Below are 21,558 nucleotides of genomic sequence, written 5' to 3' on the forward strand. Positions count from 1 at the left end.
TGAATAAATGTCCGTTGTTTAAAAGGTTCCTCAACTGAAGTTGGTTACTGTTTAACGCCATGTCTGCGGTGCCGGTGGTACTGGCACAGTGTTTACGCCATGTACCTGCCAGTGTTTCCGTGTCTGTGCTACTCGTAATGTGCCCGGTATTGCGCATTGCCGGTGATTGGGGTGCACCACAGAGTCCTGCTGTTTACGTGCACGGAGCTACAGGGTGCGTTGCCACGCTGGGAGTCGCTTTGCAGTGATGGTGTTTCCGCCATTGCAGGACAGAATGAGCCGGTCCGGAAAACGGTGCCGGTACGGTTCTACCAGCACCGTTTATTCCGGACCGGCTAACTTGTAATGAGGGCCAATGTGTGGTAGTTTTCAGTGGTGGTAAGGTATGCATTGTATTCATTTAAAAAACATTGTAATAGAGGCTGGTTTGAGAGTCACTTGGCTATGGCAGCATTAATGTGAGGTATTTCAGAATGTCCGTGGGTTTGGTAGGGAAGTGATTTGCTCTTTGAGGAATGTCAGATAGGGGTCACACTATTGGCATTTAGTCTCGCTGATTAAATATTCCAATTAGAATGTTTAAAATTCTGATAATGTAGGGGACTGGTCAATCTATCAGGATGCTGTTTGATGTTGACTGAGATTTGATGTTCGAACGTTTTTATTTATTTATTTATTTATTTATTTGTCTGGTCCTGGAAGACATTGGATATTTGGATTACAAGCTCCTTTTTTTTGTGGGGTAGGTCAATTCCTTAAGATTTTGAAGAGCTTTCATTTGCTTTGGGCTATGTAGATACAATACTCATAGCATAGTTTCTTAAGTTTGAATTAAGAATTTTGCACACCATTTCTGTGGGGACTATTAAACGACCACTTTTCGTTGAACTCTGTCACCAGAGGAAAGATCTACATAGCCTGAAAGCCAGTTGGTTATGAAGGCTAGAGAAAAACCACAGATCTTAAAAGTTGAAAGAGCGTTTTTGTGACATTTCAAAATAAGGTAATCTGTAGACCAGTCACAGAATTCCTTACACAATTTAACAGTATGCTATTGTTTATATTCGAATTATCAGCAAAATGTATAGTATTGGATGGCAAGCATTGTACTTGAAAATCTATTTAATTTTGCTCAAAGCCACTCCTAAGAGTGCTATTATTCTGACCGATTTGTGTTGCAAAACAAAGAAAGTACTTATCTTTCAAGGATAGTTTTGCAGCTTGTAACCTGTGGCATTGACCTGCAAGCTATTGGACCTCCCTGTGAGATTGATGTGCTTTGGCGTGCTGTTGAACTCTGATGTATGACATAGCACATACATTGCCAGAAGATGGGGCTATTGCCATTGTGGGTTTGCAGTTGATCATGTCTCAATACAGTCACATCAAAGGTTATTGCACACATTTGTTTCTAATGTTTCTTTTTTAGGGATACTGTAACCATTCCAAACCCAACTTCTAAATAGCAGAAGCATCCGACTCTAACCTGTATCCTGCAACAAAGTTATTGTCACTTGTAACCAATTTGTTTCTTGCACCTTGGATGATTGGGTATGTTGTACCTTATGATCCTTGGATCCTTTGACTATCTAGCACAGAGGTCTAAATCCTTTGGGTCTCATTATTCCTACCCAACATGGGGGAGTGACAATGCGAAGCCTGAGTCCAAATGAGCTGGACAACCGCAGGTTGCATTCCTCTAAGCTAGCATATGCACAATACCCCTAAAGGGCTAAAACGCAGTGCATAATAAAATAAAAATTGTGTTATAAAATAGCAATTAAATGTACAGTGACTTTCAGGATTGCAAGGCTGAATAAAAAAGGGTTCCATGAACAAAATACAATATCCTGACTAAGTGGTGCTTAATTCACCTTTGTGAGTGAATCACGGTGGGAGAATCCTGTAAAACGGGATACTGCACCCTTCGGCCCTCTTGATGTTTTGGACAACTGATCTCAGCCCTAGCCAACGTAGGCAGTGACTAGGCATTGTAGGGAGTTGTAGTCCGAAACATCATGAGAGCCATAGTTTACACAGCCTTGATGTCCTGTGGAAAAATCTTAGGTTGTGTAATGTTGATTGCATATTCGGGTGTTGCTATCTGTACAAACCATTGAATGTCCATTCTCACAAACCTTCTTTTTCTTATTTTCCTTTTTTTCCTGCCGCTCTACTGCTCTCCCCGTCTGTATGCCTTCCCCCACCCCACTCCACCCTCTTTTTGGACCCTTTACAGTGGGGATCCCGTCCATTAAGTGGTGCGGCGCAGAAGGTGATTACAATGTCATGGTGATGGAGCTGCTGGGCCCAAGTCTGGAGGATCTGTTCAACTTCTGCTCCCGCAAGTTCAGTCTGAAGACGGTGCTGCTGCTTGCGGACCAGATGGTAAAGCGAACAGTCTCACTGTACCTCATCCTAGATTTCAGATCTCTGGGCGATTTCATGTCAGTACCAACCGGCAACCCTCTTAGAGTGGTGTAGAGGGTAGATGGATGTTTATGTAGTGTTCAGATATTAATTCTAGATTCTTTGGATAGAGTATACAGTCCATATTGGGGCCTGAGAGGTTCTAAATTCGGTGAATTGACTAGCATTCAGAGTACTGGGCACGTGCTGTAAGAGATGCACTTTCGCACACAGGCCCATTTGCAGAGGCTTCCCGTTATACTGCTTGTCTTTGTGAATCTGATTTACAGCAGCCTCGTTTCCTGAATTGTCATCCCACTTAAAATTAGGCACCAGTTAAAATTAGGCACCAGTTAAATGTTTAAAAAAATAACCAGTGAGCAGATATTTGTGTGTCGATGGCATGTTTCCTTTGATGTTTGGCATATGTTTCAGCATCGGGGTTTTGAAGGGCAATGTATCCAAGATGGTCGGAAGGCAAAACTTGAGGATGGTCGAATGGTCACACTTCTCTTTTTGGTAGGGAGGGTTGCTTGGTGGTTGTTGGCAAGAGGGTGGTGGTGAGGGTGTTCTCTCTGTGTTGTAAGGGCTGCCTCCTTGGTTTACAATAGTGCTGATTCAATACCTGCATTCAGGGGCGGCTCCAAGCCAATTGAGTTGGATCCTTCCTCATATGTAATCAAATGGGACATATTTCGGTTTAGAACAGCAAGATGGTGAATAGTAAAAACTGATGTCAATCGTAAAAATAAAGGCACACGTTTCCTATTGCTGTTATGTGCAGCATCGAGGATCTAGTAGGGATCTCACATCTTGCACGCATATACAGCTCTGCTGTCCTGTAACATCCTCTGGCTGTTTTAGCATTTGAGGCCACAAACCTCTCTAAAACCTGACATGCAGCACATGCAGGTTTTCTACTGCTGTCAGTATTGCACAACTCTAGGTGCTCCTGAATCCTAGCCTGCTGCAGGCCCTCCTGTTCCATTACGGGAACCTTCACCGTTCTTTTTTTTTTTTTTTAAGTGCATCACTCTCCGGAGCTGATGTTTCCACTCCTATTTCATTTCTGCACACAAACAGGGATGGCCTCACTGAGTCGGGGAGACACGCACACACTTGGACAAAAATGAACCGCCAGATAAATGCACACCCATTTGCCTGCATACACAGGGATGGGGCTCTCACCACACACATAAATTCTGCAATGTTTGTACCTGTGAGGAGTTGAAAGGAGGACTTGTTTGTTACTTTACTGTGCTTGTGACGACCTAGGTGACAGCCTATTAGCAAGGACCTAAGTAGCACCTCACTAAGATAGGTAAACCAAGGAAATGAGTTTAACCTTGTGATCTAGTTCAGTGTTTACTACTCTCCACTAAATGTATTCTGGAAGTGTATGTAACTCCCATTTCATGTATAGGCATATACCCAAAGTACCAGCTTTGCGTGACATTTTTGTTTGGAGTGTCAAAGGCCAGGTCCTCATGCACAGAAATGCCACTACACAGACACATGGATGGGCATAGAAGGGCAGTGCATTGACGGTACACAACCCTCTCGTCCTCATCTGCCTTTTGCGCTCGCCTCTCTTGTGTGCCCCTGTGCTCACTCTCACACTTTATTTCCCTCCCTCACCCTTGATCGCCCTCTCCCTTGCGCCCGCCCTCTCCTTTGCACCTGCCCTCGTGCCTTCACTCGCCCTCTCCATCACCCTCGTGCCCGCCTCGTCCTCCATCGCTCTCGTGCCCGCCCTTGTCCTCTCCATCGCCCTCATTCCTGCCCTCGTCCTCTCCCTAGTGCCCGTCCTCATCCTCTAACTAGCCCTCGTCCTCTCCCTCGTGCCTGCCCTCGTCCTCTCCCTCGTGCCTGCCCTCGTCCTCTCCCTCGTGCCTGCCCTCGTCCTCTCCCTCGTGCCTGCCCTCGTCCTCTCCCTCGTGCCTGCCCTCGTCCTCTCCCTCGCACCAGCCCTCGTCCTCTCCCTCGTGCATGCCCTACCTTGTGCCTCCCCTCTTCATCGCAGCCGCCCTCCCCCTCAAGCCTGTCCTCGTGCCCACCCTGCCTGGTGACCGGCCTCCTTCATGCCCGCCCTCTCACTTGCGCATGCCCTCCCTCATAACCCTGGCTTGAAACTGTCATGGCTATCTTTAGTACTGGAAACTGAAAACAGTTCATGCACCGTTTATATGTGGGGGCATTACCTTGCCCCTTTGACACAAAACCATTTTTATTTCCAGATAAGTCGAATTGAGTACATTCACTCCAAGAACTTCATCCACCGTGACGTGAAGCCAGACAACTTCTTGATGGGCCTAGGAAAGAAAGGGAACTTGGTGTATATCATTGATTTTGGACTTGCCAAGAAGTACCGTGATGCTCGCACCCACCAGCATATCCCCTATCGCGAGAACAAGAACCTGACCGGCACTGCACGCTATGCCTCCATCAACACCCATCTGGGCATTGGTGAGTGGCTCCAGAGTGCCAGTGGCACTGTGGAAATCATGTGACAGTCATGTGACTTACAATAAGACTATCCTAAATTCATTCACATCATAGCATACATGCCTGCATGTGTCTAGCCGAATGCAAGGTTTTGGAGACATTGCCAGTCTGTGTCTGTGTCCCCAACAGTCATTGACATGATCCAAAGGGGCTTTTTTGCAGAGCAGCCACAAAGATCACGTGCCACCAGGTTTGCTTTATTGTGATGGAATGTTTGTTTTAAATCTTTATATTGATTAAATGCATCAGATATTGATCTTCGAGCTGTATTTGGTCATGATAGTCTTAAAAATGAAGGAACTCCGTCCATATTGGCTCATTAAAGTTACCTCTGATGCATCCGATTTCTTATTACCAGTACCTATACACTGCATAATAATTTGTAACTCTGTTGGCCTCTTACATTGAGGCACGTTAATGGTTTCATGCACACACTTCCAGTGTGTATAGGAAGATGTCAATTCTAGCTTGATTGTGCATCGCTGATTGCAATGCCTTGTGCTGTACACAGAGCAATAGCAATTCTCACAAAGTGCTCTGCTGCTATTTTCTTGACTTTATTCTTGTCCCCTTTAGAGCAAAGCCGCAGGGATGACCTGGAGAGCCTCGGCTATGTGCTGATGTATTTTAATCTTGGCTCGTTGCCCTGGCAGGGGCTTAAAGCGGCAACAAAGAGGCAAAAGTACGAGCGTATCAGTGAGAAAAAGATGTCAACCCCGATCGAAGTCCTCTGCAAAGGTTATCCATGTGAGTGAAGATGCTAAATAAGTGGTTGGGCGGGAAGAGCCGTAAGGTACACAATGTTGAGTGGCAGGCTTTAGTTGAGAGAAGGTGAAGTTCAAATTGTTTTTTTGATTTCAGAAAAATATATTTTCCCCATACAAAGCAATAACTTGTTTGAAGAGCGTGCTGAACTCTTAAACCACAGATTTGTCTTTTCGGCTATTGCCCCACTGCCTCCCTTACCTGTGTGTTACTTGCAGTGGCTGGAGTACTTTCTGGGCGTGTGGCAGCCACATCCACTCCTTGATGCTACCCCTGGAGGCAGTAAAAGGGGTTTCCGAGAGACATCCCTCAGCCTTTTCTTGGATGTTCCAGGGGCTGAGAGTAGTAAGGAGACCCTTTGACGGGGAGAAGTGTTTCATGAGTAGAGAAAAGAAAGCTGCTTCCTTGAAGGTTTAGCCCAGCCCCACACCACAGGGATAAAGCCCCAAGACAATTACCCCCTAAATCACTGTGCAGAGGCAGTGAGTTGTGTCTCACTTTTTTCGGCACAAAGCACTGCGTCAATGCACTGAGTAGGAGTGAAGAAACTGTACGTTAGGAGTGGAAATTGTGGCATATACCGCAACTGTGAGTAAAACAAACTTGGCGCAGACAAATCACATGCAGCGAACACTTGTTCTCAGGGATGCTGACAGTGGGTTGAGTCTCTCGCTCTCTCTCTTTGTGTCTCTCCCTCTCCCTCTCTTGGATTTTGAGGACTTGATTTTTTTTTTTTACCTTGAAAGAGTGACCCTTTTTCCCACTCATGTATTTTAATGTGATTTTGAACTCTGTTTCTTTTGGTTATTGAGTCTGACAAACTCCGTTAGCATCATCTTTTACATTGTGTCACACAGCACCTTCAGTGCAGTGGCACAGGGAAGCCTTTTTCAGATTCCCCAAAGGTTTAAATACCTTCTCTTGGATAAACTACTGTTTCCAAGAGCAGTAAAGTGAAATTGACTTTACTTACATTTGTAACTTTCTAGACACAGCCCACACTATCTTACAATCGTGTGCTGAAGGGGTTACTTAGTATCCCCTTTGTCTAGCTTATCATGTAACAATTTTATGTTCCCCTTTCCTTGATTAATGGCTGATGGCAGTGGTTTACTTTAACTACTGTGGTGTGCTTTTGACGTGGGCTGCCGTTGCAGCTGCAGTAAAGCACTCAAGGTGCCATTTTTGTCAAAATGGCCATGGTCTTCTTTTTTCACCATTTCTTCTTGGAAAGGTCCTTCTTGAGATTTACTCTGTGTGCCAAACCAGGTTTGGTCTCTTTGTTCGCTTTGCCTTTTCCAGGATTCACAAGTGAGGCCGCCTCTGGCTCCAGGGTGTCTGGTGGGGTTAGGAAGTGAGGGAGGTGCCCCAAACTCCCTGTGCTTAGTCTCCTAGGAGACCCAAATGCACTCTGTGGTGATTGGCCGGCCGGCAAGGATAGCCACCCTGCTGGTTGACTGACAGCTGGGCTGGAATGAATGGGAGAGACCTGCATAAAAGGCAAGGCTTTTTTGGCTTGGAAGGCAGAGTCCACCACTGGACGAAGGAACCGAAGAAGAACTTGAAGAGGACGCCTGCTGCAACACCTGGACCATTGGTTTGCCCGGTGAAGCACTGCTGCTGTGCTGAAACTCCAAATTTGTATAGACAGAGAAGCCCCTGCAAGGACGTCTTCTCCCTTTGAGTTGGAGGGACCAATCAACTCCAAAGTAAGCCACCTGCACATCCTCTCAGAGCTGGTTGAATTACCAGAGTTGCTGCTGGAAACCAAGATGCCAGGAAGAGGAACACCAGATTGTGTGCGTTGCTTTTAAGCTGGCCAAGAACTCCAGGAAGATCCTCCAGACTCCCAGGAGCAGGACTGACCGAGCCTGAGCCACCGCAACAGAGTGCTGGACCCCAGATGCAAGGAAAGTCCATCTTGACAGCCAGAAACCGTGGTGTTGCTATTTGCGGTAGACGTGAGGAGCTGAAACACTGAAGTGCCACTTGTTTGAAGATTGCTGGTTGCGGTCGGTGACCGCGCCATTGCAGTGCAGAAGTCCTCCTCTTGTCCCCACGGCTGATGCACAGCAACACCAGGATCTGCACAGCTGCACAGGAACAGAAGTCATCGGCTGCATATTTCTTCAACCTAAAGGTACTGTACAGTCTAAGAGAACGTACCTCTTGTTGTGTAACTACCCTTATTCTCTGTTGGTGAGACTTGTTGTGGTTGCTCTGTAGAGTTGCTGATAGCTTCTTTACTTCACAAGCCTAAACAGCTTGTGGCCCTACTTTGAATTCTTCTTTTCTACAAAGACTTTGAAAAACATTTGTGCAAGACTTTTTACCTACCTCTGAGAAGTGCTTCAGCTTCACCTAGACTTTTGCTCAATTGACTTTGGCTTAGCCTGGCTTCCTGAATGACTTTTCTTCCCTCTGTGAATGTGTTTGGTCTTCCTTCCAGGAAAGGATTAATTAACTTTACATTGGGGGAGGGGAGGGTGTTACCAGAAGTACTTAACTGCTTTGAGAATATTTGTGAGATCTCTTGTCATAATAACCTTTCTCTTTGACAAACTCTAAAGTTTAATTCCAAATGCCAACAGTAGTATATTAATGTCCCCAGTGTCCTATTTACTAAAGGCACCTGAGGGCGTAGAATGTGTCTGTGTGCCATCCCAAAAGGGTACTTACTGGGTTAGAAATACTAAGTGTGTATTTTGAAGTGTATTTGTGTGTTGCTATTATATTGCCCGCTTCTGAAGAAGGCTCTAACTGACTGATACAATACATTAATAATTGTTTATTAAAGAAACCTTGTGTGTAAGAGTTTGTGACTACTTTGTCACTGTGAATCTCTGTTTAACTCCCCTACAGCTCACATTGACCCCTCTCGAGATAACCCCGGCTGCTCAACACGCTACCAACCTGTGTAGTATAGACTTATAGACGCGCTTTTTGGCAAGTGGCTTTTCTAAGTGGCGCTGTTGGACGCTGGAGAACGCTCTGCCTGGAACTATTGTGGCAGCTGGCCTGAATAGACAACGATAATATGGCCTGAAGCCCCGCCCCCTGAGAATCCGGAAGCTACATTAAGCAAGGTCTGCGTGCCTTTTGGCGCACGCGCTTTTTTAGTCAAGTGACTTTCCTAAGTGGCGCCGTTGGTTGTTTGCTGCTTTGTGCAGCGTGTAGCAAATTACTAACTTAGCATGATTTCCTTTGTGAATAATGAGAGTGACAATACAGAGAATCGATACAGCGAGAGTGAAAGTGTTGCGATTGAAGACAGGAATTGTGGGCTGTTAAGCTGTGACAGCTTGGCAGCGGCAAAGGCTTGTGAAAGGATACACTCGCAACTAATTTCAGCGAGAATTTGTGTTCAATTCTGGAGGTACTTTAGTTCTGTTCATCGAGGAGAGTTGAGACCTCAATGTGTGTGGGTCCTTCATGCTGGTATTCTAATTATAACTAGCATTCACTGTGATTATTGGTGACCATTACACAGCTGTATAGCCTCCCCAAACTACTCTGATTCTAGAATATGAAGGCCAATATGTACACTTTGAAAACGGGTATGCCGACTAATTTGGTAGTTTCCCAAAACATCAGTTTTGTTAAAAGCAGTACGCCAAAAGCCCTCGCCTACAATTGCATTAAAAAAGAAATTACCGGACAACCGCTTATGACACCCGAGATAAGGAATCTAACGGGTGATATTCATGGGTTCTGTTTTCCCAGAAGTGAATCTAATGCATTATCTGTGGTGAATATTATACAGAGTATACCAATATCTAATGAGTTACCTCTGCATCTTGTTAATGGTGACAAAAATAGGTCTATATCTGACACGATTTTAATAACTGAAGTGTGCACTACGCAGCCTGAGACTGATATATTACCAGCTATTTCTAATAACCTTGAGAAATCTGCTGCTACTAATGAACCTGATGGTGCCTTGGTGCCCGCTGTCTACTCTGATAAACATAAAGGCGCCACTCATGACTCACAACCAATCAATATAGCCCCAGATTGTATTTCCATTCCTAATGAGCTGAGTGGGTTTGATGGTGCGAATGGGCCCTATTGTCCTTCGCCTATAACTGTGAATTATATGGTTCTCTGAGTTTGTTCGAAAATCATGTTTCACCATCTGTAAATGGGACTTCTTCCTTTGCACACCCAACACCCGAAGGGCTTTGACTGCCTCAATTCCGCCTGGCCCTGTAGATCCATCCAAGAATCACAACCCCTTATTGGAAATCGCGTTAACAGCAATGAATAACTCCATTAATTCTTTATTTAAGCTTTTCGAATCCCTAGACTCTAAATTGACACGACGGGCAGCTCAAATAGACCAAATTACCAACCAACTAATAGGTCTGACCAAAAAATGTATAAAATTTCATTACAAGCTAATGCGCCGCGGGTTGATCCTGACTTAATTGAGGTAATTAAGTTAAGCCCTGGTGAACCAGTTGAGGAGGTCAAGACAAATGAAGGTAATATACAACCTATTTTGCCAGTCTTCGTGCTATTAAATGCTCTAATGGAAATACTATAAACAAACCGGCTACTCAGACGGAGAATGTGGATAGGCGTGAGCCCTTGGTATCAGCCTAATCTGACCATGCAGAAAGCTTAGGGGATGTACAATATGTTTGACCCGAAGTCAAATACTTTGAACCAGGCATTATTCAATTTGACCAGCAAGGAAATTAAAAATCAAAGATGCGGCCAAACCACGACTGGCTCAAATTCCACACGCTTTGTTAAACGCTCTGTAATATCACAAAAGCGTGGAGATTTGCGCCTGAAATACATTAATTTGAGACGAGGGAAAACTGTAAAACCAGCTTTGCTCTGCCCTAATAAAAAGCCAGTAGAACATCTCCCATTAAATGAACTTGTATCATTAATTGGAGACACTCGGATGGCAACAACAGAGAGTTCTTCCACTTTAACTTTCCCTGCTACCCTTGCAAATCCAAACATAAGACCTCAATATAACACTGCTAGAGATCCTACTAACCAGAAATCTTTAAATGAGGGTGTATTACTCTCGCCACCCAAATGTAAGTCTCCCCTCCACTCTAAACCGACTTCTCTTCCTGATGTGAACCCTGTTAATAATATACTTATACACATCAGGGCAGAGATTTGGAGGTCAGCGGATGAGTTCTTAAAATATAAGCAATTGTGTCCACCTATGATCCAACCGCCCGCACAATCTATGGCAGTTAAGAGACCTCAGAGTACTAATATCAAGCCCCAAGATAAATTATTCCATCAAGTAAGATCTAACGAAAGAAATGGAAAAATGATCAGAGGTCTATCCAGGCGTGCGAGATCTATCGTTGCTAAAGTCTAAACATGCTCTATCCTACAATAACTATGATCGTTTCATTCTGAAATGTCGTGATGGGCCACATTTAAATTACAATCTTAATAGGACTAGTGTTATGGCTATTTTTGACGATGTTAAAAGTTTGAGAGATATTTCATCTACGGATATCCACCAAGTAGAATTCCTAAACAAAGAAAACCTGGGAGTTGTTAAATTGTGGACCGCCTCGAATGTAGTCTGTAACTCCATATTGCAAGCGCAAATGGAACTCTTTTCTATGGGCTTTCTTCTTGCAGTTGATCCTACAACACACATCTCTAAAGATGATAATAAGAGGGTCAACTTTGAAGATGTTTGCGCCAAAATAAGATCACCAAAAATATATACTACTCGGAATGTAAGAACTCAATCCAATTGGCTGCGAGACCAAGAAATTAATGCTGTAAATGAACCAAATACTCTGTCATAACAATGCGAGAAGACCCAGCAAGGGACCATAACTTTGGCTTGCTGGAATACTTGCGAATATGTACACTTACCTGGCCCAAGTGCCGATACTCTGAATAAGTTTGATGCAGTGGCACTTCAGAAACATGGTTGATTAAACTTCCTGTGTGGGATGCCTATGATATTGAATTCCAAGCAGCAAAAGCCAATAGGAGGGGCCGGCCTTCAGCTGGATTGCTTGTTGCTATTAAGCTTGGGCGGGGAATTTCTATTTTGCCATGGGCAACCCCAAACATTGCACTGCAAATGCTTAAAATTAAATTTCCAGCAGGAGTGGTTGCGCTACTCAATATTTATCGCAACCCACTGGCTATTACAGATCATGTGTGTTTTTTTTTTTTTGTTTTGGTTTTTTTTAACAATTTACACCAATTATTTAACTTAATTTCCCAGACACCAGAGATAACCAATACTATTCTGGTCGGGGACTTGAATTTACAATCCAGTCTGTGGGAACTTGGAGCTGCTGGTGAGTCATCGCAACATGTACATGCTTAATGGAACTATGGTTGGGGATGCCGCCACCCCCCCCCCCCCCGTGATACTTGGAGCAGAGGAACAAGCCGGTCAATTATAGACTACATGTATACCGAGAAGTCTACTTTCCAAGCAATAACCCAATTTTGTATCTTAAAGCAACCATTCAGTGACCATGATCTGTTATCAGCCGAGTGGAGTTACAATATAACTCTTCCTCAATTAAGACCTCGGAAATACACGTTTGACCTTATGGTTAATAATGCCAGATACCGCTTTCATTGGACAGAAAAATCTTTAGCTCGTCTAAATGACCGCATTCTACAGAACCACTGATGCCCTCAGGGGCGAGTAGTGCCATATAATACTGTCCTGCAGGTCTTTAAGGTGACCTCAAAACCTGGACTTTACCAGGCATCTATTCCCAAACACAACTTCAACATTGCGATTCAAAATCGAAGAGGTCTGATGCCCCAAGAAAGGAAGGCAGCGCTGCGCCTACCCTTGGTCATCAGAAAATCACCCTGCAGTTGATACAGCGTAACTGTAGGAATTGGATAACATCACAAAGAGTATGCTGTATCAAGCAGATGGGGAGGCAATGTTGAAATAGATTGTGTAAAAACACTGCTGAAATATGGTCTCTCCTTAATCTAACCTCTAATACGAAGCAAACTACAGTGCAGATCAATGGAGTATTGGAGGCGTCTTGGGTACATTACTTCTCAGATCTGTACAGTGCTTTTGATGGGTGGTCAAGCAGACCGGCAATTATTGCGACTAATGATCAATGTATGGATATTCAGGAGAGTGATATTTTGGATTATATAATGAAGTCCTCGAACTCGAGGGCTCCTGGGCCGGACGGCCTTACAAATGTTATGATGAAGCAGCATCCTGACTCCTGGGCCCGAATTCTGTATAACATCTTTGTGCAGGCCCTGAAATCAAATCCTATCCCTCTATCATGGCAATCTTCGATAATTGTGCCGATATTCAAGAAGGGCGATCATGCCTGTCTGACCAACTACAGACCAATCACCCTCTTGGATATCCCGGGCAAGATATTTGCCCGGTTCATCCTGAGGGACTTTAATAAATGGACTGCAGTCGACCGAAAGCAAGACCCGTACCAAACCGGGTTTATCCCTGGTATGGGAACTGCAGTCCATTTATACACACACACATCGATTATACATTACCATCAGATTCTAAGGAAAATTTTATATTTCGCATTTATTGACTTCAAGGCTGCTTTCGACTCAGTCTCTCGTGCCCTGCTGATCTCAAAATTATTCAAATAAGGCTGCCGTTTGTATTTAATCAACCTCATTGAAGCCTTACATACTAACACTAATCTGCAAGTGAGACTTGACTCCAAAGGAACACTCTCCTCAGTTATTAAGACATTCTGTGGGCTAAGGCAGGGCTGCATACTAGCAGCCTCCCTGTGCAACCTTTTTATATCAGACATTGGTGAGGAATTGGAGGTGCTGCTGCAGATGCACTGAAACTGGTAGGGAAAGTTGTGCCTGCTCTGCTATATGCAGACGACCTTGTGCTGATTTCAAAAACCCAGAGAGGGCTATAGAACCTCTTAGATGCTCTCACCTTATATGTAGAAAATACATTTTTAACAATTAATCTGAACAAAACGAAGGTGATGGTGTGTAATTCTTTGAACCGAACTAAAAATGGTCAGAACAAGCATTTGTGGAAATGGCATATTCGCTCGGTGGCTTTGGAACTTGTTCCTCAATATACGTACCTTGTAGTGGTCATTTCAGGGGCAAATAATACCAATCACATAATGGCTATGAATAATAAACTAAATGCAATGATGTCCCAAGCTTCAATAATCAAAATTCCAATCTAATATGAGAAATTTTCCATCAAACCAGTGTTGTCCTACTTTTTACAAAATGTTTCGCCAGTCTTACTATATGGTTCTGAAACCAAACCGCTTATTTCAAGTAATATTTTGAATCGGCTGGGAGGCACGTTTTGGAAACAAGCTCTGAGCCTGCCGATGTCCATGCCTGTAGCGTGGATTAGGATGGAATTAGGATTGATGTCATTGCATGTAAGATACATATGGCAGGTTACCGCCCTCTTTCGAAAATGTATACTTGCCTCAAATTCAGGGAAGTTGATAAATGTTTTGGCAGACTTTGTTTTTGGAACAAACTATTATTTCTTGCTGATGCTGGTGTATCTCTGGATGATCTTCTAACAAATCCAGTCAGGGCTAAAACAAAACTATTCCAAATTGATTTGCAGACAACACAAGATAAATGCCTCACATACCGAGAGTTTCCAAAAAAATGTTTACATAAAAAAGCCAGCAACCTGGAACTATACCTCCAGAAGTCACTGTCTCCTAAACACAGAGCAGAATTTATGCGACTAAGATTTGATCTTTGGCCAACCACGGATCTCCTAGCGAAACATGGAATGATACCACCTGGAGATAACTTCTGCTGGTTTTGTAAAGAAGTAAATCAACCAGAGACCATACGCCACTTGATGTCAGAATGTGGTTCATTAAGTTCGAAACGTGAACAGCACTTTCTTTAAAATTTTACAGAATTATGTAAATCTTTCAGCGGAAACAATGTGGTGGGTGGTTTATGGAGGACACATTGCAATGTTAAGAATTGCTGCCATTGCTTTTTTAAATGAGTTAGTTACATGAGGAACGGAATTGAGTTAGATTTGAATTCCGATGCGTGTCAAATCGATTGTTTTTACCCAGACTTTATATACCTTTAATGTTTTATGATGATTTGTACTCTGTGAAAATGTGTACTTTTTTCTCTTTTACTACTTTTTATTTTGATATTATGTTGTGTAAATATTGTAAAGCTGATTAAGTTCAGTTAAAACAATTAAAAAAAAAAAAAATGATACCGAAGGTTGGGTTCCTATTGCCAGGAGGACAGGATTGTTGTAGTGCACCCAAAGGGTACTGCATACAAGCTTGCCTAACATCCTGTTTTTGCCACCTGATTACAACATGGCAGGCAGGGTTCTGGTAACCGACGGCCGCCTGGGCATCAGGCGATCCCTATTAAAAGATTTGCAACACCTGCATGAATAGGAGGAAGTTGAAATGTTAGGCAGGCGCCTATCGTGTACATAACGCAGAAAAGGACCCACCATTCTGACCCCTTGTTTAAATCACTATCAGCACAGGTAGACACGCAACTCTTGAATTGGTATGTGTAAATTAGGATGGTGATCCAGAGGGACATGGGGCGGTTTTCAGTTACGAGAGTTACAGAAGGAGAACCAAGAGACCACAACATGTATTGCCCAAGCCAAGAATTGCCACGGAAGCTAGGGAAATAAGAGAACATAACCTTCGTTAGCCCAAGCACAGTGGGTCAGCTAGTATCCGGGAGAAAGAGAATGCAGTAATTTGGGAAGCTAAGCCCCAGAGCATAGAAGAGGCCAGGTTGAAGGAATAGGCTAGAGTAGGAGCCTGCTGAGAACTTGCACGCAAAAGATGGCTCTGGCAAAACCTCGAGGAAAAGCATATTGAGTGAAGCCAGCTGGGTGCTTGAAGTTGCAAGACCAACCAAAATAAGTTCCCTGGGTTACAATACTTATTATAAAAAATACGATTATAATAATTCACTGGTTTCACAATATAGTTAATATTGAAGGACGAGCATGTTATGCGGAAATAATCACCTCATCTCCACTGTCGCCAAAAGGTAGGGACTTGGGGATTTAGCTGGATCCTCTGCTTTCAATGGATCACCAGATCAGTACGGTCACTAGCACTTGTTTTTTTCTTATTTGTATTTGTTTATTATTTATATCGCGCACCTAACCCCGAGATAACTGCGCGCTGGAAACTTGAGAACGTTACAGGCATACATACATAAGATAGCAACAGGCAGGTCGCCCAAGGCTTACAAGTAGGTCGAGTAGCCAATAGATACAGATAAGAGCATATGTAACAGTTGAGTAACAATACAGTGATGGATGCAAGGATAGTTGGGAGCAAATGTGGAACAGATGCAGGAACAGTTGAGGGCAGATATGGTCAGAGTGTGGACTACGGCTTCAGATTTATAGTTTCATCAGTGAGCCAAGTTTTTACTCTCGTTTTGAACGAGCAGAAGGATGGTTTTGTTCTGAGGTCGGAAGGCAGGGAGTTCCAGCGTTTGGCGGCTTGAACTGGGAAGCTAGCTCCTCCAGCTGTTTTTAGATTGAACCTTGGTACTATAAGGCAATGTGAATGGAACGATCTGGTGGGTCGGACTGATTGGATTGGTAGATGGAGAACTTGTCTGACAAGTATTTGGGGGCTTAATTAGACAGGCACTTGTGGGTGAGCGCTAGGGTGCGTAATGCTGTTCTGTCACACACCGGGAGCCAGTGAGCCTGTCTGAGATTCGAGATGTGGCTGGACCTTGGAATGTTTAGAGCAAATCTCAGGGCATTATTTTGTAGGACCTGTTGAGATTCACTTCGGCAGATCATAGGAATAGTGTGTTGCAATAATCAATCTTCGATAGCACTAAGGCTCTGGCTAGCGTGGTGCAGCTAGTGGGGGACAAGTATGATTTACAGGCATGGATTCGTTTTTTGGTATAGGCCGTAGATGACGCAATATTGCTAACTTGTTTCTTTAGGGACAAGGTAGCATCAAGGTAGACCCCTAAGGTTTTGACTTCCTTAGCCACTTTAATTGGATTCCCATCAATATTGAAGGACATATACTGCGGGTCGAGTTTGTTTAGACGTGCCTGAGTGCCGACAATCAGGAGCTCTGTCTTTTCGTTATTAAGGCAGAGACTGTAGGCTGCCATCCATGACTGAATTTCCAAGTAGATATCGTTAATTAGCTTGGAGTCCTTTTCGTAGCAGCCTGTCAGTGTGATGAGAACCTGGGTGTCATCCGCGTAATTCGTGTAGATGACACCCCTGTTGTCAAGACGATCGAAGAGGAGCTTTGTGAAAATGTTGTATAGCATAGGGGAGACGCATCAACACTGGGGCACCCTGCAATGGATGGGGATTTGGTCTGCTGAGGCCGTGGGCGCGAAGACTCTGGTAGTTCGATTATATAAAAAGGATTTGATCAAATTGGTGGAGAAGGCCTCTGCTGTAGTCAAGTCATCTGTGAGGATCTGGTGATCGATCAGATTGAATGCAGCTGAGAGATCGAACAGTAGTAGGATAGCCAAATTACCTTTGTTTTTAGCCGCATCCATCTGTATTTTCAAGTCCAGAAGGGTCGTCTCCGTGCCTTGTCTGGGCCTGAAGCCAGATTGTCGGAGGCCAAGTAGGTTGCTGTCATCTAGAGTGGCATAACCCAAGCCTCCTTGAGGTTGTTGGGGACTAGGCTGGAGTTGAATGAGGAGTTTATCACTGTGGCGATGAAGGGGGACAGTTCTTTGGCGCCTTCCTTAATGATGGAGGCCGGGCATATGGCTCCTTGACATCTTGAGGGTTTTAGGCCTCTGATGATGTCTTGCACTTCTTTAGGAGTGACTGGAGAGAATGCAAATGGCGGGCACCAAGGACCTTGTTGCTCTGGAGAGCTCTTTGTAGCGGAGCTGCTAGTGAGGCTGTTCTTTTTGGCTTCTAGCTTAGTTTGAAGTGAAGCTATTTTGCTTGCTAGGGCTTGCTGGATTTTGGTGCACCAGGCTGCGCCCTTTATGCAACCCTCTGCTGGTGGGGCTGGAGATTCCAATTCCCTTAAGGTGGACTTTAAAAAAAGGCTGGCTCATTTCCATCTAAGATTGAGCTGATAAATGGCTTTATAGCCAGTCCCCTCGACTTTTGCAATGTTGCGTATCTGGGTCTATCAGTCATCTCTATACAGGCTACATATGAGGCAGAATACCACTGCTAGAATGATTTTCCATTTGGCATGAAGGGATTGCATTTCGTCAGCTTTGCAGTCGCTCCATTGATTGCAATTGAGAAACATATCAGATTTGTCTGTGCCTGGTGCACCAGTCCTTGTATAATCAGATTCCTACTTTTTTAATGACTAGTTCATTATAAGCAGACCTGTTAGTTACATTCCTCTGCTGCCTGTGTTCTTGTTGTTCCAAAAAGAGGTTTTTGGGGGCTGGGCGGGGGGAGGGTGAGTCCAGCATTGTCATTCTTTCTGTCAAACTCTCGAACGCCTTGCCCATCCAGCTTCACTTTTTGGATAAGTGTTGGGTAACATTTTCATATTTATGATAAATCCTCCTTACCTGTGTCAACCCTAGAACATTTTGCTTGGACTTGGTGATTATTTTTCCTTGTCTCTAGCTAAGTGGGAATCTTTTTCCCCTCTCACCTAGTCTTTTACTCTTTTTACGGGTGACCTTTTTATGTATCTCAATAGGGTTTGATTGGGGTTTGTTTTATTAATTTATATTGCGTGCCTAACCCGAGGGTATCTGGGCGTATTTCCAAGAAGGTTCAAGTCTTGGGTTACAAATAATGACAGGAACTATCAGTAGCAATACAGTAGAAGACCTACAGAAACAAGCCAAGAAACATGGCGGCAGTGCATGACAGGATCATGCAGTGTTCATACATAGGAGAACAGGCGATCAGGTAGTCGAGTCATTTGACATTATCCATTTTTTTACATTGGTCCTGATGTTTGGGAAAGTCTGCTCCATGCGCAGGTGTGTAGGAAGAGAATTCCAGCATTGGCCCGGTTGAACAGGAAAGCTCGTACCCCCTGCCTTTTTCAGGTTGAATCTAGGGACTTATAATAAACAGTTCAAGTTTGCCGTCTTTGTAGGTTGTAATGAGGCTTTTAAAATAATGTTATCATTCAAGTATAGTGGTGCAGCATTATTCAGACATTTGTGTGATTGAAGCTATTTTAAGCTGGATTCTGTCCTTGATAGAAAACCACTTTTAATTTCTTCTGACTGCAAAAATGTGATGGCTCCTCGGGATACTTAATGCCGTTCTTAATGCGATATTTTGCAGAATTTGCAATTTATTCAGCATATGTTTTTTGCGCCTGCGTAAAGGGCATTGCAATAATCAAGTTTGGATATGATTAAGGGCCTTGCAAGTGTGATGCAACTATTGTTAGATAGAAATGGTTTGCAAGCACGTATCAGCTTGCAAGTATATGCTGTAGCTGACGCTGTGATATTAACTTGTTTCCCTAAGTTTAAGGTTGAGTCCAGGTAAAATCCTAGAGTTTTCGTCGATGATAACAATACCGTCAATGTTGAATGAGGAGTATTGATATCCAAGTTTGCCTAGGTTGGTTGGGGCACCCAAGATCAGGATCTGGGTCTTGTCCTCATTCAGTCAGAGGCCGTGTGCTGCCATCCATGCCTGAATGATTGAAAAGATTTTGTTAACTAGAGCCAAATCTTTGTCATGGTCACCAGAGAGGGGTAGGAGTATCTGGGTGTCATCTGCATAATTATTGAAGGTGACACCCAGATGGTCCAAAATGCCAAATAGGGGCTTTCTGTTTCTCTAAAGTGTTTTACAAATGTAACTATTTCTAAAATGTATCTTTCATTTTTTGAGTGGTTTGTCAATGGTAAATGTTCCCCGAGTTCTATTTTCTTTTGCTGAAGTATATTGCAACGTGGTTATTTACATTGGAATAATTACTACGAATGGCTTTAAAAATGGGGCTGTTTCCCCCAATCACCTGTTCCCCAGCACACCCAACCTATACCTCTTACCCTAAAAATACATAAGTATGACCCCACCCACTTTGAAACTTACTCCGGCAAAACATGATTCAGTTTCCTATCCTTTATGATTATGTTTAATTACCATGTGTGCATTTGTATTATTTGTAATGCTATGTTGTAGAGCATGGGCCTGCAACCTTTGGCTCTTCAGATTTGTTGGACTACGACTCTCATTAGCCCTAGCCAATGGTGATGGTTCATGGGAGTCCATGTCCAAAACATCTGGCATTCAAACGTTGCAGGCCCCTGTTCAATGGGTCAAAATGAACATGGTGTCATTGTTGGCCTAATGGATTTTTAGGCAGTGGGCAGGAGCCGGGCCCCTCTACTTTAAAGGTTTTACTGTTCCTATACTTCTATTTTAAAAAGAAACTGTTCCGGAATGGTTTCGTTTTAAAATAAGTGTAGTAAGAAGTTGAAACTTGCACTTGCGATGGGGTTTGTGGGGAGCAGGGGAAGGGGCAGGGGCAGGCCAGCAGGGAACATAGTTCCACTACTTCTTTTCGTACACTTCGACCACTATTTTTAGGCTATTTCCCACCCCCCTACCTATGTGGTAGGTGCTGGCCATCAGGTTTAGAACCTCAAACATTATAACCAGGGTGGGTTGTATCTTTAGGGCACCTTAATTGTACAATAGGGGATTTTTCATTTTCTAGGTTGTGTAGTCCCCTGCCCCCCCGACCCCTGTCATTTATGTATAGTAAATATGTGAGCTACTGGACCCACATACAGGCAGTGGAGTCCAAATCCTTTTAGACATTTACATGTTTAATAATAACTAGGTCTTTTTTAATGCTGTGTATTATGTTCTAAGTACTTATTCGACTTGATGGAGATAAGAATGTATATTGGTGTAGTGTATTTTCGATGGATAGCGTGTGGACTAATTGTACCTTTGTGTCGTCCTGCTTCTCCTACTTGAGAGTTAAACCTTGTCGCTCTGTTAGGAAGAATGGTCATAAATGTGCTAATTCCCTTCACCTTAGAGACCCACAGCAACTTTGCTGGATATTGAGGACTTGATTTTTTTAGCTGGAGAGAGTGGGATCCTTTTTTCCCACTCGTGTATTTTGAATGTGTTCTACGCTTGTGTTCCTTTTGGTTATGGAGTTTTGGACAACTCTATAGACATCTTTTCATGTGTGTCACACAGAACCCTCGGTGCAGTGACACAGGGAAACCTTTCCAGGCTTTCCCAAGGTGTAAATACCTTCTCTGGGATAAACTGTTTGCCAGAGAAAGTAAAGTAAAGTGAATTGACTTACTAGTGTCTTCAAATTCCTAGACCCAGCACACCCTATCTTACTATAGAGTGCTGGAGGGGTTACCTGGTATCCTGTGTCTAAAAACTCATGTAGCAGTCAAATGCTACCCTTTCCTCCCGAAATGGCTTGTGGCAGTGGTTTCACAATGAACTACCATGATTTTTCCCGGCCGCGAACATCGGTAGCGTTATATCGGGGGAGCCATGGTTGTCGTCTGAGCCTCCTTTGTTTAAACAGGTCCCAGTCTTCTTTTTTTGCTATTTATTTTTGGAACGCTCCTTCTAGTGTTTTTCTCTGCATGCCAAACCAGGTTTTGTTCCTTTGTTCCTTTGCCTTTGGTGGGCTTCAGTACTGAAGACCACCTCAGTGTCTGGAGTGTGCAGGAAGTGAGGGAGGTGCCCGAAACTCCCTGTGCTTAGTCTCCTAGGAGAGCCAAATGCATACTCCTCTTGAGATAAGCATGGCTGCTCAGCAACGCTACCAGAACTGTGTAGTACAGACTTATACCAAAGGTTGGTTTTGCTTACACCTGTATTCCTAGTTGTGTGTAGTGGTCCCAAAGGGTACTGCATACAAACTTTGCCTATTATCTGTCCACATTACC

At 43.7% G+C, this 21,558-nt stretch overlaps 1 protein-coding gene across 2 annotated transcripts in view; it reads left to right on the top strand.

The window, feature by feature from the left end:
* The window catches only part of CSNK1E (casein kinase 1 epsilon), a 324,271-nt gene that overhangs the window by 210,217 nt on the left and 92,496 nt on the right, over positions 1 to 21,558 (top strand). For both annotated transcript variants that reach the window (XM_069652976.1, XM_069652977.1), the window contains 3 exons: positions 2,240 to 2,388; positions 4,647 to 4,875; positions 5,491 to 5,661. In XM_069652976.1, the coding sequence (XP_069509077.1) occupies positions 2,240 to 2,388; positions 4,647 to 4,875; positions 5,491 to 5,661 (549 nt within the window). The remainder of the gene's footprint in view (positions 1 to 2,239; positions 2,389 to 4,646; positions 4,876 to 5,490; positions 5,662 to 21,558) is intronic.

Source organism: Ambystoma mexicanum, chromosome 3q (genome assembly GCF_040938575.1).
Source record: "Ambystoma mexicanum isolate Mex_15411 chromosome 3q, UKY_AmexF1_1, whole genome shotgun sequence".
Lineage (NCBI taxonomy): Eukaryota > Metazoa > Chordata > Amphibia > Caudata > Ambystomatidae > Ambystoma > Ambystoma mexicanum.